The 14,199-nt window shown below is 40.7% G+C and overlaps 2 protein-coding genes across 4 annotated transcripts in view; one reads left to right on the top strand and one right to left on the bottom strand.

Annotated features, from left to right (window-relative positions):
* The window catches only part of ABRAXAS1 (abraxas 1, BRCA1 A complex subunit), a 25,306-nt gene extending 16,503 nt beyond the window's left edge, over positions 1 to 8,803 (top strand). For both annotated transcript variants that reach the window (XM_050945194.1, XM_050945195.1), the window contains exons 7-9: positions 1,267 to 1,351; positions 4,446 to 4,557; positions 6,759 to 8,803. In XM_050945194.1, the coding sequence (XP_050801151.1) occupies positions 1,267 to 1,351; positions 4,446 to 4,557; positions 6,759 to 7,186 (625 nt within the window). In that variant the 3' untranslated portion in view covers positions 7,187 to 8,803. The remainder of the gene's footprint in view (positions 1 to 1,266; positions 1,352 to 4,445; positions 4,558 to 6,758) is intronic.
* MRPS18C (mitochondrial ribosomal protein S18C) lies at positions 8,076 to 14,199 on the bottom strand. 2 transcript variants are annotated; one of them, XM_050945240.1, is made up of 6 exons: positions 14,085 to 14,199; positions 13,346 to 13,404; positions 10,552 to 10,635; positions 8,699 to 8,756; positions 8,276 to 8,335; positions 8,076 to 8,196 (listed from the first exon to the last, which is right to left on the bottom strand). In XM_050945240.1, exons 1-6 carry the CDS (start codon positions 14,146 to 14,148, stop codon positions 8,120 to 8,122), a joined length of 402 nt encoding a protein of 133 aa, XP_050801197.1. In that variant the 5' UTR covers positions 14,149 to 14,199; the 3' UTR covers positions 8,076 to 8,119. The 2 variants fall into 2 exon arrangements, with proteins under 2 accessions (XP_050801197.1, XP_050801196.1); XM_050945239.1 differs by having other exon boundaries at positions 14,058 to 14,197.

Genomic DNA, 14,199 nt, shown 5'->3' with positions numbered 1-14,199 from the left:
ACTGCCCCCTGCCCTGCTCTATCCTCAGATCTGCCACTCTGCCCAGCTCCTTCCTATGGACTTTGATACCTGCTTGGCCTATTCTTCCAATAGGTTCAATTCTTCACTGCTCTCTCCTTCCCCAGATTGCTTTCCCTGACTTCTCTCAGCTCCCTCTCCAGAAGACTGTTTTTGTCTGGCTGCCTGAGGCCCTGACCCTACATAAGCAATGCAGTTGGCTGGAGAAGAGGGGCACACATTTGCATGGCTTGCAGCCTCTTGCCCCTACACGTAGCTCACTACTGCGTGAGAATGAAAGGAACAGATCCCTGTTGCTACCAAGCTGCCTCCAGTCCCCTATGCTACACCTGCCCACAGAGTGCAGCATTCCTGCTCGGCATATGAAGGGAGAAGCCTATCTGCAGGAGTCAGTAGGCCTTGCAGCTGCTTTTGTTGTGGACACCCAGAACCGCAGTGCAATCCTAACAACTAAGGCTACTATCAGTAGCAGCAGCAGCTATAGCTCAGCTAGAAGTCCTGCGCTACCAGGAAAAAAATATGTAGAACCACTAGTATGTTCCCTGCTGCACGCCTGTGTTTCCCTTAATCTGAGAACCTCTGCTATAGCCCACTGTACAGAGATGTATTTAGGTTATTTACTTGTATATGTGTTATCTAACCCCTTTACCACAGATTCTGGATCTGAGGAGAGGATAAAATCACAAAACATCTTATTTAATAAAAGTTTTAAGAAACAAGTATCCCCCAGTGAAAGGTGTACTATTAATCAGTAGTTAATCCTGGGGTGGTACATACTAAGTAAAAACATACACTTGTATATCTGTAAAGTATGCAACCTCCCTCTCACTCCCCTCCCTCATTGTATATTTACATGAGACTTTAGAAGAACCTTTGCCTAAAGAGCTTACAGTATAAGACTAGACTAAAACATTAGAAGGGGTTTTAAAATGGGAGTGAAGACTAATTATTATCTCCCTTTACAGGCTGAACAACTGCATTATCCTGCTTATGTTTCACCCAACCCCTGCTGGTATTTTTGCTGTCTGTTAACCATTTTAGTCTTGGAGTCCAGAGACGTACAGTTTATATTCTAACACAAAAGTAAAAGACAAAAGTCCACTATTGCTCCTCTTTGAAAACCTGTTATGCTTAGGGAATTACTGATGAGGTAGATGTGTAAGTTAGACTTTAGTGAACAAAAGCATCACTCAGTACACATGCATAGTTAAGTTTAATTCTACATTGGGCTTCTTTTTGTGTCTAAAGGTCAGAATTTTTTTATGAAGATGGATCACTAAAAGAGGTTCATAAGATTAATGAAATGTATGCCACCTTGCAGGAGGAATTGAAGGTAGGTCATTAACTTTCAGAAAAGCACATATTGTTAAATCTTACATCAGGAGTAGGCAACCCATGGCACGTGCGCCAAAGGCAGCACTCAAGCTGATTTTCAGTAGCACTCACACTCCGGGGTCCTGGCGGCTCTGCATTTTAATTTAAGTTTAAATGAAGCTTCTTAAACATTTTAAAAACGTTATTTACTTTACATACAATAGTTTAGTTATATATTATAGACTTATAGAAAGAAACCTCCTAAAAATGTTACAATGTATTACTGGCATGTGAAACCTTACATTTGAGTGAATAAATGAAGACTGGGCACACCACTTCTGAAAAGTTGCCGACTCCTGTCTTAGATGTTTAAGGTAGCACTGCAAATAAGTCAAATAATCACACAGTAGGTCCTGACTCTCATTTACACTAAGGCAACCTAACATAGCACAAAGAAGCCTTAAAGTGACTGTAAATATAATTTGCTCCCACTTCAAGGTCCTTTTGTACTGCCAACATGATGTAAAGTGGCATTACTGTACATGAGAATTAGATCCAAGGTGTCTTTGCAGAAACATGCAAATATAAAGGAGGTGGAAGAACGACTTGGTACAGGACAGCAAATCATACAAAATCTAGCATTTCCTTTAACTCCTTGGATGATTACAAGTAGTGACCCAAAACATGAAGAACTTGAGTTATCTGCTGGGATCTCAATGCAGGGCTTGAAAAAATGTACCTGTTACAAAAGATGAAGAACTGTTGCAGAAGGGACAACCCACTAAATACCAAGGTAGTACCAAAAAAGGCACATTCCTTCTCTCCATCAGCTGAAAAGGCGCAAGGTGCTGTTATTCTCAGTAGGATGCTCTGCCTGAGTCTGCTATATCAGTCTGTCATACCTGAGATAGCAGTCTCCCCCCAGGCAGCTAGAAATTTCTCTCTCTTCTACAAAACCCTCCTTTCTTGTGGGGGGAAGGTTCACTGGCTGCTGTAAGGGATTGGAATGAGAAGGGTGCTCTCTGCTACTCTACTCCAAATCTTGTCTTTTAGTTTCTCCTCCCCATAAATATGTATGACTTCCACATCTTTCTTTCCAAAGGGAATTCTGGATTGAGCAGTAAAACGGGTGAAAACAATCTGCCAGATTACATAAATGTTAACATCTCAGAGGAAATTGAGCAGTGAATGAAATGCTTGGAGTGAGACTGAGGGTCACACAACCTTGAAAAGTTCACAAACTAGCATATGGGTCTGCTCTTAAGTGCTGAATATTCTATGTAGGAAATTTTCTGGCTGGCAGGGCATAAACTATGAATTTCAGTACAACATAGCTTTCATTTTTTTAAAAAAAATTTCTAATCCCTGGTGGTGTGAAGATTACATCCAGTTCATATTTGAAGTGTTAACTTATTGAGTGGTAGCTGTAGTGTCTTTGCTGCAGTTCATATCTTTTCCAATGAGCAAAAGAGTGATTGACAGACTACTTATGGATTTCATGTTACTGTCCACTAGAAGCTTTCAGCAAGGTTTTCAGACTTTTCCCTAATTCAGGGTAAGTTTAGATCTTGCTTGCTCAAAAAAGATCCTTCAGGCACTTAGTCCTAAGGGAAACCAGAGATATCTTAACAGTGCTTAGAAGTCCCATGAGGAAGCACAGCGGTTTTCCATTCCCCACAAGAAAAGGGTGTATTCCCAAACACTGATCACTGGATTGCAATGTAGACTATTCGTCCTTGACCACAGTTTTATTAGTCACTTCTACTAGACCAATATGAAAGACTTGTATTTTGGCTACTGTGTTAGAGAAATTAAGTTTTTTGTAGCACAACTAGTTTTAGTTAAACTTAGTGCGTTCAGTCTTCTAAGAGGAGTTCCTCAATATGATTATTGTACAAGAAACTACTGTCAAATTTTGTATCCAGTAAAGAGTCACATGAAAGCTTCCATCTGGGCGATACTAAACACAAAATCATGGAAATCTTGGATTTGTCCAATAAGACTTTTGCAAACATCAGGAAAGAAAGTTGGCTCCTTATCTAGTAATGAACCTGCAATCACAGTTTTTTAAATTAATGAGCTATTGCATTACTTTTTGAAAATTCATCTTGAAAAAAATAAGTAGGTAATATGGCTATTTGGAAATAATAAGGATTATAAATACTGTTTTTAAAAACAGGAGAAATTAAATGTGAATCATCCAAAGTTGCTAAGTAGTATGCAACTCAGAGTCAGATGGGAACAAGGTATTTTACTAAGCTGCTGGAAATTTGTAAGTAGTATCATGATTTTAGACATCAGAATGGAAGGGGCGGGGGAAGAATTTTCTTTTAAATACTGAGTAAAGACAACTTTACCATTACTAAGGTCACATCCAGAAGACAGGTTCTGAGCACAAAAGAAACAACTGAATCATAAGCACTATATACACAAGATCAGAGAGAAACGTGGCTGTCCTTTTAATTAAGATGAAAAATAGTGAAAGAAGGAACACCATTCATGTAACTTACATAGACTTCAGTAAAGCACATGATACAGTACCTCCCTTTCTTGAAATAGTCAAAGTTATTTGGATATGAGTAATTATCTTTTGGTCTGGGGAGTGCCACAAATCAGTTAGGTTCATTTTTTTAAAACCAAGTGAATTCAGTTGTTAAAAATTGTGGAAGTAGGAGTAGTAACGTGAAATTAAACAAAGGAAAACATGGGAAATTTCAGGTGCTTTTTAGAATAACCCTGATGGGAGAATGTAAACTGGCCTCCAAAAGGAAAGATATAAAAGTCTCATTTCTTGAGTTTAAAAGGAGACTGCATAAATTACTAAAATATATTGTAGCAAACCTTCTGGGATTATAGGTAGAATGGATTAGAAGATTTTCTAAGTGTTTTCCAGTTAGTTGCTGATTCAGTGATCTTGCTGTTCACTATACCCTCAATGTTGCTTTGTTTAGTCATATTGGACCTTGTTTTTAAAAGACATTGTACAATGTGTTAACTTTTTTTTTTTTAAGGATGCCTTGAAATTTATCTGGAACACTTAAATAAATAAATCCAATATAAGACTGACTTAATGACTACAATTGAATGTTCAGTAGAATTGACTTCTCTTGCAGAAGATATGTTCTAAAGTAGAGGGCAGCGAACGATCAGTAGAGAAACTTCTAGCAGAAGTGGACCAACTAAAACAAGAAATAAAAAGAAAAAAGGAGCGGACACAAACTTCAGGTAATGTAGAAAGATCAAGCCTCTCCATGGAAACATCTGATCTCCTTCTTTGAGAAGGTGACGGATTACTTAGATAAAGGAAACGCGGTAGATATAATTTACCTAGATTTCACTAAGGCGTTTGACACGGTTCCGCATGGGGAACTGTTAGTTAAATTGGAAAAGATGGGGATGAATATGAAAGTTGTATGGTGGATAAGGAACTGGTTAAAGGGGAGACTCCAGCGGGTCGTATTGAAAGGTGAACTGTCAGGCTGGAAGGAGGTCACTAGTGGAGTCCCTCAAGGATCGGTTTTGGGACCGATCTTATTTAACCTTTTTATTACTGACCTTGGCACAAAGAGCGGGAATGTGCTAATAAAGTTTGCAGATGACACAAAGCTGGGGGGTATTGCTAACACAGAGAAGGACAGGGATACTATTCAGGAAGATCTGGACCACCTTGTAAACTGGAGTAATAGAAATAGGATGAAATACAATATGAAAAGTGCAAGGTCATGCACTTAGGAATTAATAAGAATTTTAGATATACGTTGGGGGCGCATCAGTTGGAAGCGACAGAGGAGGAGAAGGACCTTGGGGTATTTGTTGATAGCAGGATGACTATGAGTCGCCAATGTGATACGGCTGTTAAAAAAGCAAATGGGATTTTGGGATGCATCAGGCGGGGTATTTCCAGCAAGGATAAGGAGGTGTTAGTACCATTATATAAGGCGTTGGTGAGACCCCATCTGGAATACTGTGTGCAGTTCTGGTGTCCCATGTTCAAGAAGGATGAATTCAAACTGGAACAGGTTCAGAGACGGGCTACTAGAATGATCCGAGGAATGGAAAAACTGGCTTATGAAAGGAGACTCAAAGAGCTTGGCTTGTTTAGCCTGGCCAAAAGAAGGCTGCAGGGGGATATGCTTGCTCTATATAAATATATCAGGGGGGTTAACGTTAGGGAGGGAGAAGAATTATTTAAGTTTAGTACTAATGTAGGCACGAGGACGAATGGGTATAAACTGGATATTAGGAAGTTTAGACTTGAAATTAGACGAAGGTTTCTAACCATTAGGGGAGTGAAGTTCTGGAACAGCCTTCTGAGGGAAGTAGTAGGGGCAAAAGACTTTTCTGGCTTTAAGACAAAGCTTGATAAGTACATGGAGGGGATGTTATGATAGGATCGTTAATTTGGGCAATTGATCTTGGATTACCACCAGATAGGTCTGCTCAATGGTCTGTGGGGAGATGTTGGATGGGATGGGGACTGAGTTACTGCAGAGAATTCCTTCTTGGGTGCTGGCTGGTGAGTCTTGCCCACATGCTCAGGGTTTAGCTGATCGCCATATTTGGGGTCGGGAAGGAATTTTCCTCCAGGGCGGATTGGCAGGGGCCCTGGAGGTTTTTTGCCTTCCGCTGCAGCATGGGGCACGGGTCGCTTGCTGGTGGATTCTCTGCAGCTTGAGGTCTTCAAACCAATTTTGAGGATTTCAATGACTCAGTCCTGGGTTAGGGGTTGTTATAAAATTGGATGGGTGGGGTTCTGGGGCCTGCCTTGTGCAGGAGGTCAGACTAGATGATCATATTGGTCCCTTCTGACCTATGAGTCTATGAGTTATGTGGCAAAACTGGACCTATAAACAATACTTAATATAACTATTCAAGAATGGCATTTCTTTGGAGGAATCCATAAGACATTAAGGTAAACATGATATTTCAGCTATACTTATCCCACTAAATTCAGTCTGGTCTAAAAACCCCACAGTCTGGAATTAATTCTAGAGTCTACATTAGTGAGTAATTTTTACAGTTGCAATTTCAGAAGTTTGCCACTAGATATATTAAACTACATATGAAACGCCACTCATTACTAGCACTCATCTTTATTCTGAGTGTATCAAAAAATAATTTGCTAACCACTGAATTTTTTACAAATGGAGTCTGAAAACAGTTTGGATATTTGGGTTTAGCCAGCATCACTTTTTAACTACCAGTCAAAAGGGAAAGAATAATAGTCATAGTACTAATCATAGGAAGGTAATTGATGTATATGAACGTAATTCAGTAGAGAGGTCTATGCTAGTAATGTGCAGAATAGTCCTTTTCATCTCTATACATTAAGCAACTCCAAAACTTTAAAACAAAGGCTACTGAACACTAATGATGGGAATACTAGAAAAGGTTATTTTGAAATTCTTATTTTTTCTATTATTCAGGAGAGAAGTGTGTTTCAGATGAACCACAGGAGAATGTTTTCCTTTGTCAAGCTTTACAAACGTTTTTCCCAAATTCTGGACTTCAGACCTGCCTTGTTTCCTTAAAAGGCAGGCAGATTTCTAAACACTGCTGTAACACTGACCACAAAATAAATGTAATGGACAAACTGACTCTAATGCAAGAAGACAGTGACTTTCCTGAAGCTGGAACAAGGCAGATAACCAAGCGTAAAGCTAGTGTGACCACAGCTGGATCAAAACCATTCAAGAAATCATGCTCATTGCAACTTCACCATAAGTTATTTAAAGGGGACCAAGACAACAGAGACCAAGAAGGAAAGCTTGCAATGAGTGGTACTGAAACAGATGAGGAAACTGTGGAGAAACTTAAGGACACTAATGAATATCCACAATCGCCAACTTTTTAATCGTTTTGGGCCAGGTGTAGGATTTTCCTCAGGGTGACTACTGCTGCACCAAAAAACTGCTGCCAACACATTTACTATGTTCCATCAATTGACAGCAGGGCTAAACTAACGTATTTAACTATCATTTTGTAAAAAATTTTAAATGTAAAACAGTTTTTTTTAAATGCAGGTATCTTATTTGGAAAATAGAGAGTCCAGATTACATTCCCTCACTCTGCATTCCCTTTCTCTCAGGGCTCACAGTAGGAAGAATAGTAGTGGAGTATAGACATTGAAAACTGAAGAGCTGCTGCAGCTGTCAGAGTTGGGATGTGCTTTACCTTGCCTTTTTAAGTGATGCTGTGTACTTACTGCTAAAGGAGGCTACAACCACATTTAGGCTTTGCTCAGCAGCAGCTGACGTATACAGTGTCAAAGCACCTTGGTATCTGGGTCTGCTACAATGTTATGTTAACAGCAAAAGTTGCTTTGTCTTACTCTAATCACTTGCTCTCTTGCATTCTGACCATTTATATCTTGGGTTTTATTTGCAAATGGCTCCTATGATGAGCAAGTTTAACTCCATGTTTTCCCTTACTTCAAACTCAGAAAGGTATGGAGTAGGGTCCTGCTGCATTTTAAGATCAGGTTATAATGCAAGGAAAACAGCACACAAGTGTTTCGAGAAGTTTCCTACAGGTTTTAAGTTTTCTCTATTGCAAACATGGAGAACTTTCTCTCCTTATGAGTGCTCAATTCTGTTATTTGTTATAGTGTGTAATATCTCAACTTCTTTCTGGCAGTTACGTAAAGGAATGCTAAGCATTTTGAGTATAACTGACCTGAGCATCCATTCTAAAATTGTTAGTGTTTTGTTACAGAAGTAAAGGTTCTGGTAGTAATGAGCACAAACATTATAAATAACTTTATTGTTTTATGCACAATTTACATAATTTACTCTGGATGCCTGATATCACAAATTTTTGGGTCATTAAGAAATGTTGGATCCTTGTACACAACTGGCATAAATCCTGCAAGAAATTAATACTGGTAAGTGTTTAAATTAAAAAAAAAAATTGTCTACAAAAACTAGTTTACAGCTATGCTTACCAATTACATGAGCTCTTTTAATGGCTTTTGAAATCTCTTTCTGTTTCTTCCCACACAAACCTGTAAAGACAGTTTTTTAGCATCTTATTTCAGGTATCCAAACAATAGACTCAGTGATGAGGTCAGTTATTAGGGATTCCCTCGGGCCTTTTTAAAAGACCTTTTTCCTTACTAGAAAATAGATAAATCAGATTACAGAAACTATTAGTATGTAGAAAGTGTACAATTCAAATGTTTGAATTCCTAATCATGAAAATGCCCAATTATGTCACATTACTTGGTGGTTTCACAATGGACAGTAATTTGTTGCCACTAAGACGGTTAAATACAAAATGCTAAATTTTAATATTAGCCTTAAGTAAACACTTGTAATAAGAAACAAAGACTACTTATGAAATTAACATTAGATTACAGCGTACATACCTGTTATATGTCTGCCATAAATGCGACCAGTATATGGAGAAACAAACTGGGAAAGCAGCTATTGAAGAACCAAAAATCTTAATAAATATTCTTGCAAACCAGTAACTTTAAACACTAATTTTTTGAAAAAAGTTGTATTTTGACACTATTCTATGCTCCTTATGTTGTGGCATGACATGATTTGCCTTAAAGAACTTCTCACAACAATAACCTGCTGGCTTAAACCAGAATTTAAAAACCATGTACATTAATGTTCTAAATATGATCCCCTTTTCTGTGGCGGTCATCTTAGTTCTTTACAAATATTAAGAAATTTATTAGCCCCATACCTCCTAGGTTATTATCAGCTGCATTTTACACATCAGGAACTGAGGCACACATTAAGGCCAGAAGTATCTGCTAGCTTTGGAGGTCCAGTCTGAGAATCCTAGGGCATGATTTTTCAGAGAACTCACATTAATCTTCGTTGCAGTTGTGACAGCTCAGCACTTCTGAAAGTCAGAGCCCTAAGCATCTCAAGGAGACAGCTGACAAGTTGTTGTGCCCTTTTTGCAAAACTGAAATTATTTTCTTGAGGAAAATTTTTGTATACATTATCAGCCAAATAAATGAATACTAACTTCCTCTAAAAGCTAGTACATTAAGCCAGTGGTGAACTGCAGCCGGTTCGCACCAGTTCGCTAGAACCAGTTGCTAAAATTAGATGCAGGTGGAGAACTGGCTGTTAAAGAGCCAGGCAGGTAGGAGAACAACTCTGGTCCACGGGCCAGATGTGGCCCGTGGGACGGTCCTGTCCCCCACCTGAGCTCCCAGGATTGCCTGCTCCCCCCCAACAGAGCCGCAGCATGGCCAGCTGGGCAGCTCAGCTGAGCTCCAGCTTGATCCTGCTGCTTTAAGCAGCCGCCAAGGTAAGGGGGAGTTGTGAGCTCCGGGGCCACCTGGGTGGGGGGGGAGGGGAGAGCAAGTGGGGCAATTTGCCCCAGGGCCAGGCCCTGCAGGGGCCGACAGTCCCACGAGGATGTCTCCCCCCGCTTCCCCCACCCCACAGAGCCGCAGCATGGCCAGCAGCTGGGCAGCTCAGCTGAGCTCTGGGCTGCCAGCAAGGGGGGGGGGGGGCCTGCAAGCTCCAGGGCCATGGGGAGGGGGCAAGTGGGGTAATTTGCCCATGGCCCCATGAGGATTCCACATGCAGTGCTGCAGCATGGCCAGCAGCTGGGCAGCTCAGCTGAACTCCAGAGTCATCCTGCTGCTTTGAGCTGCCAGCAAGGTAAGGGGGGGAGGGGGCGGGGCACTGCAAGCTCCAGGGCCATGGGGGGGCAATGGGGCAACTTGTCCCCAGCCCCACAAGTATGTCTTCCCCCACCCCAGCCCCTCCTCTGCTTCCCACCCCCTTAAATCAGAACTTTTTATAGGGCAGCGGTTGTTAAGATTTTGGCAGCTCATCACTGCATTAAGCTCTTCACTCTTCTGAATGTTATGCCTCACCCACACAACCGTGTTGGGAGTGTCTCCTCCAGTAAGGCTAGAAGGCCCAAACCATAAAAATCATACCTGTGCCCCAAATACATCCCCCAGCAGTGCTATTAAAAGCAACAAAGTGAAATTGACTGTCGATTTACCTCTGCTTCTGCAGTTGCAGCATTTCCTCCAGCTAGTACAAAGAGAACAAGCTAGTGGGGAGTATTGCTCACACTCTCCCCCAACTTCATACTCTTCATTTCTAGAATTGAACCCCTCTAGACCCATTTTTCCCTGGTTCCTCCTGCCTAAATAGCAACTACCCCACAAAGGCAGTTGTTTCATCAATTTTATAAGACAGTCACTGCACAAATTCATATTGTAAAGAATCTCACCTGTACATTCTTGTAATCTACATTTATTCCACACAAGACACATCTTTTAGGAGGCTCCTTATAGGGGTTTTCCATTTCAATTGGCTGAAATAAGAAGTAGTTTAAATTTTTTTTATTCCCTCCACAATGGGACAAAAAATAAAGTGGCTATACACAAAAGAGATGATATTCTACTTCTTGATTTCCTTGGAACACAAATAAAAACATCTGGAAAACTGAAGGCTGATTTTAAGACTTAGCAGTAGCATGTCATTAGAGGTGGTTTCATATGGCAAACCCAGACCTTTGCTTCCCAGGCTGCCATAGGTTAAAAGTAGGGCTGTTGATTAATCAAAGTTAACTTGTGCTATTAACTCAAAAAAATTAATCACAATTAAAAAAAAATAGTGGTTCATCGCAGTTTTATTCGCATTGTTAGACTATCAATTTAAATTTATTAAATAATATTGGGTGTTTTTCTACACTTTCAAATATATTGATTTCAATTACAACACAATTCAAAGTGTACAGTACTCCATATTTTTATTATAAATATTTGCACCTTAAAAATGATAAATTCAACTCACCTCATACAAGTACTGTATTGCAATCTCTTTATTGTGAAAGGGCAACTTACAAATGTACATTTTTTTTGTTACATAACTGCACTCAAAATAAAACAATGTAAAACTTTAGAGTCTACAAGCCCACTCAGTCCTACTTCTCCTTCAGTCAATCGCTAAGACAAATTTGATTACATTTATGTGAGATAATGCTGCCCACTTCTTATTTACAATGTCCCCAGAAAGTGAGAACAGGCATTCGTATGGGACTTTTGTAGCTGGCATTGCAAGGTATTTACTTGCAAGATGCGCTAACCATTCATATGCCTCTTCATGCTTTGGCCACCATTCCAGAGGACATGCTTCCACGCTGATGATGCTTGTTAAAAAAACAATGCATTAATTAAAATTGTAACTGAACTCCTTGGGGGAGGAGAATTGTATGTCTCCAGCTCTATTTTACCAGCATTCTGCCATATATTTCGTATTATAGCAGTCTCGGATGATGACTCAGCACATGTTGTTCATTTTAAGAACACTTTCGCTGCAGATCTGACAAAATACAAAGAAGGCACCTATGTGAGATTTCTAAAAATAGCTACAGAACTCGACCCAAGGTTTAAGAATCTGAAGTGCCTTCCAAAATCTGAGAGGGATGAGGTGTGGAGCATGCTTTCAGATGTCTTAAAAAAGCAACACTCTGCTGCAGAATCTACAGAACCTGAACCACCAAAAAAGAAAATCAACCTTTTGCTAGTGGCATCTGACTCAGATGATGAAAATGAACATGCTTCGTTCCACACTGCTTTGGACTGTGATCAAGCAGAACTTGTCATCAGCAAGGACGCATGTCCACAGGAATGGTGGTTGAAGCATGAAGGGATATGAATCTTCTGCACTTCTGGCATGTAAATATCTTACAACACGGCTACAACAGTGCCATGAGAATGCCTGTTCTCACTTTCAAGTGACAATGTAAATAAGAAGTGGGCAGCATTATCTCCCATAAATGTAAACAAACTTGTTTGTCTTAGCAATTGGCTGAACAAGAAGTAGGACTGAGTGGACTTTGTAGGCTCTAAAGTTTTACATTGTTTTCTTTTTGAATGCAGTAATTTTTTGTACATAATTGTACATTTGTAAGCTCAACTTTAATAATAAAGAGACTGCACTACAGTACTTGTATTAGGTTAATTGAAAAATACTATTTCTTATTTACAATGCAAATATTTGTAATCAAAAATATGAAGTGAGCACTGTTCACTTTGTATTCTGTGTTATAATTGAAATCAATATATTTGAAAATATAGAAAACATCCAAAATATTTAAATAAATGGTATTCTATTATTAACAGCAAGATTAATTGTGATTAATTTTTTGAATCGCTTAACAGCCCTTGTTAAATGTAGAGATACTGATCTTGTCTGTAAGGCACTTTTCTACTTCTGTGTATAGATGCCATCATCTTAGTATTGAGCATCTCTCAGATATTTAAAGGATAGAAAATAGTAACTCTTCCCTCCTCCCCACTTTATAAAATAAATGCCTTTTGGTTTGTTCTATGTAGCACCACCACGACAACTGCTGGAATTCAATAGGTGGAAGCAGTAGGTTTCCTGGTTCCCTTCCTTGCTCGAAGGATGCTCCTCTAGGATTTACATAATGGAGAACTGAATGTGACTATATTAAGACAAGAGTAGGGGGAGGGGTGGCTGAGTGGGGGATGTAGGGACACATGGGGACAGGGGCTGATGTGGGGAGAGTCCCTAACAATTGTCTCACCCCCAAAAAAGACAGTTCCATTCTTCTCACACCCAACAGCCCTCCAGGTTCACCTCCAGACTTCTTCCCAGCAATTACTTCCTTCTCCCTCAGCTCCTCCATTACCCCTGACTCCCCCAAGCCTTTCCACTCCTTCTGAGGGGTGCAGGAAATAAGTTTCTGTATTGTAGTTTAAATGAATTATTACTCAAATTTATATATTAATATGCCTACTAAGGAATCTATTTGTCAAAAAACATTTCCTGAATCTTTGTTTTTGTCTGTATTGTTACAGACATATTTGTTGACAGGTGTTTTGAAATCAATTACTAAAATTGAAACTGGCATGATTACGTTATGTTGAAAAATAAAATATGCAGTATTCTTGGCACAGAATTGCCCCAGGAGTAAACGCATACTTTTAAGAGCTGTTTTTCGCAGCACTGTAAGCTTAGTTAACTATAAAATGTGTCAAATTAATGCCTCTTACCAGATCCACTTTGTGGGACACCTGTTCCTGCTGTGAACTATATCCCCTTCTCCACAACACTGTTGCCACAACAAAATAAAAGCGACTGTTAAATCACTTTAAAAATACTGTCTCTAAACAACAACAACAACAACAACAACAAAAAGGCCACAATTTCCTGCCTAAACTGAAAGTTGTGCATCTTCCAAGAAGAAAAGTGGGTTGATTGTATAAGAAGTTTTTCTATTAAGGGATTATGCACAGGGTCGGGAAGACCCTTCTCTGAACGCTCAACGTCTTCACCTGCTGTTTGTTTCCCTATTTTAAAATACTCTTACAGGTGCATTAACGTAACATTTCTGAAGTAGGCAGGAGACCTACTGGCAGCAAGGATCCTGCAAACACCAACCTCTGGCTCCATCCGTGGGCTGGCGAACCCTGCCGCCCTATATCGACCAGGGCAGGGGTGACGAAAGCCCGGCGTGGCCATCCTCGCCTGCCTCCTGCGGGGGACAATCCCCGAGGCTTCAGAGGGGAGACACCCCAGAGCCCCCCCGTCCGTGGCGGTACCATCCCAGAGGGGTCGGTGCTCTGCGGCCCCATCACGCTGAGGGCGGGCGCTGCCGAGGCTGCAGCCCGGCTCCGCGGAGCCGCGGCTCCCAAGCCGCAGAGAAAGCGCGGACCCGGGCCAGGTGCTACACGTACAGTCCCTCCCGCCCCCGAGGCCTCTCACCCGCGCAGGAGGCGCTGGCGCCTTTACCAGCTGCCAGGATCTGCTGGAGCCTCCCCAAACCCCGGGATGAAACCACTAGGGTGGCCGCCATCTTCCTCCCGCTTGGCCCTTCACAGCACCCGTCCGACTGTCGCTACACTGT

The sequence above is a fragment of the Gopherus flavomarginatus genome, chromosome 3 (assembly GCF_025201925.1).
Source record: "Gopherus flavomarginatus isolate rGopFla2 chromosome 3, rGopFla2.mat.asm, whole genome shotgun sequence".
NCBI classification, from domain to species: domain Eukaryota; kingdom Metazoa; phylum Chordata; order Testudines; family Testudinidae; genus Gopherus; species Gopherus flavomarginatus.
Note: the sequence above shows the minus strand (reverse complement) of the source record. Positions and strands in the feature narration are given on the sequence as shown.

Excerpts from the sequence above, each read along its gene's own strand:
- MRPS18C (XM_050945239.1), bottom strand. The coding sequence starts at position 14,148 with ATGGCGGCCACCCTAGTGGTTTCATCCCGGGGTTTGGGGAGGCTCCAG. Across the intron at positions 13,405-14,057 it reads CGCCAGCGCCTCCTGCGCGG|TGTTGTGGAGAAGGGGATAT; the intron begins GTGAGAGGCCTC and ends TTGTGGCAACAG. Across the intron at positions 10,636-13,345 it reads TGTCCCACAAAGTGGATCTG|CCAATTGAAATGGAAAACCC; the intron begins GTAAGAGGCATT and ends TTCTTATTTCAG.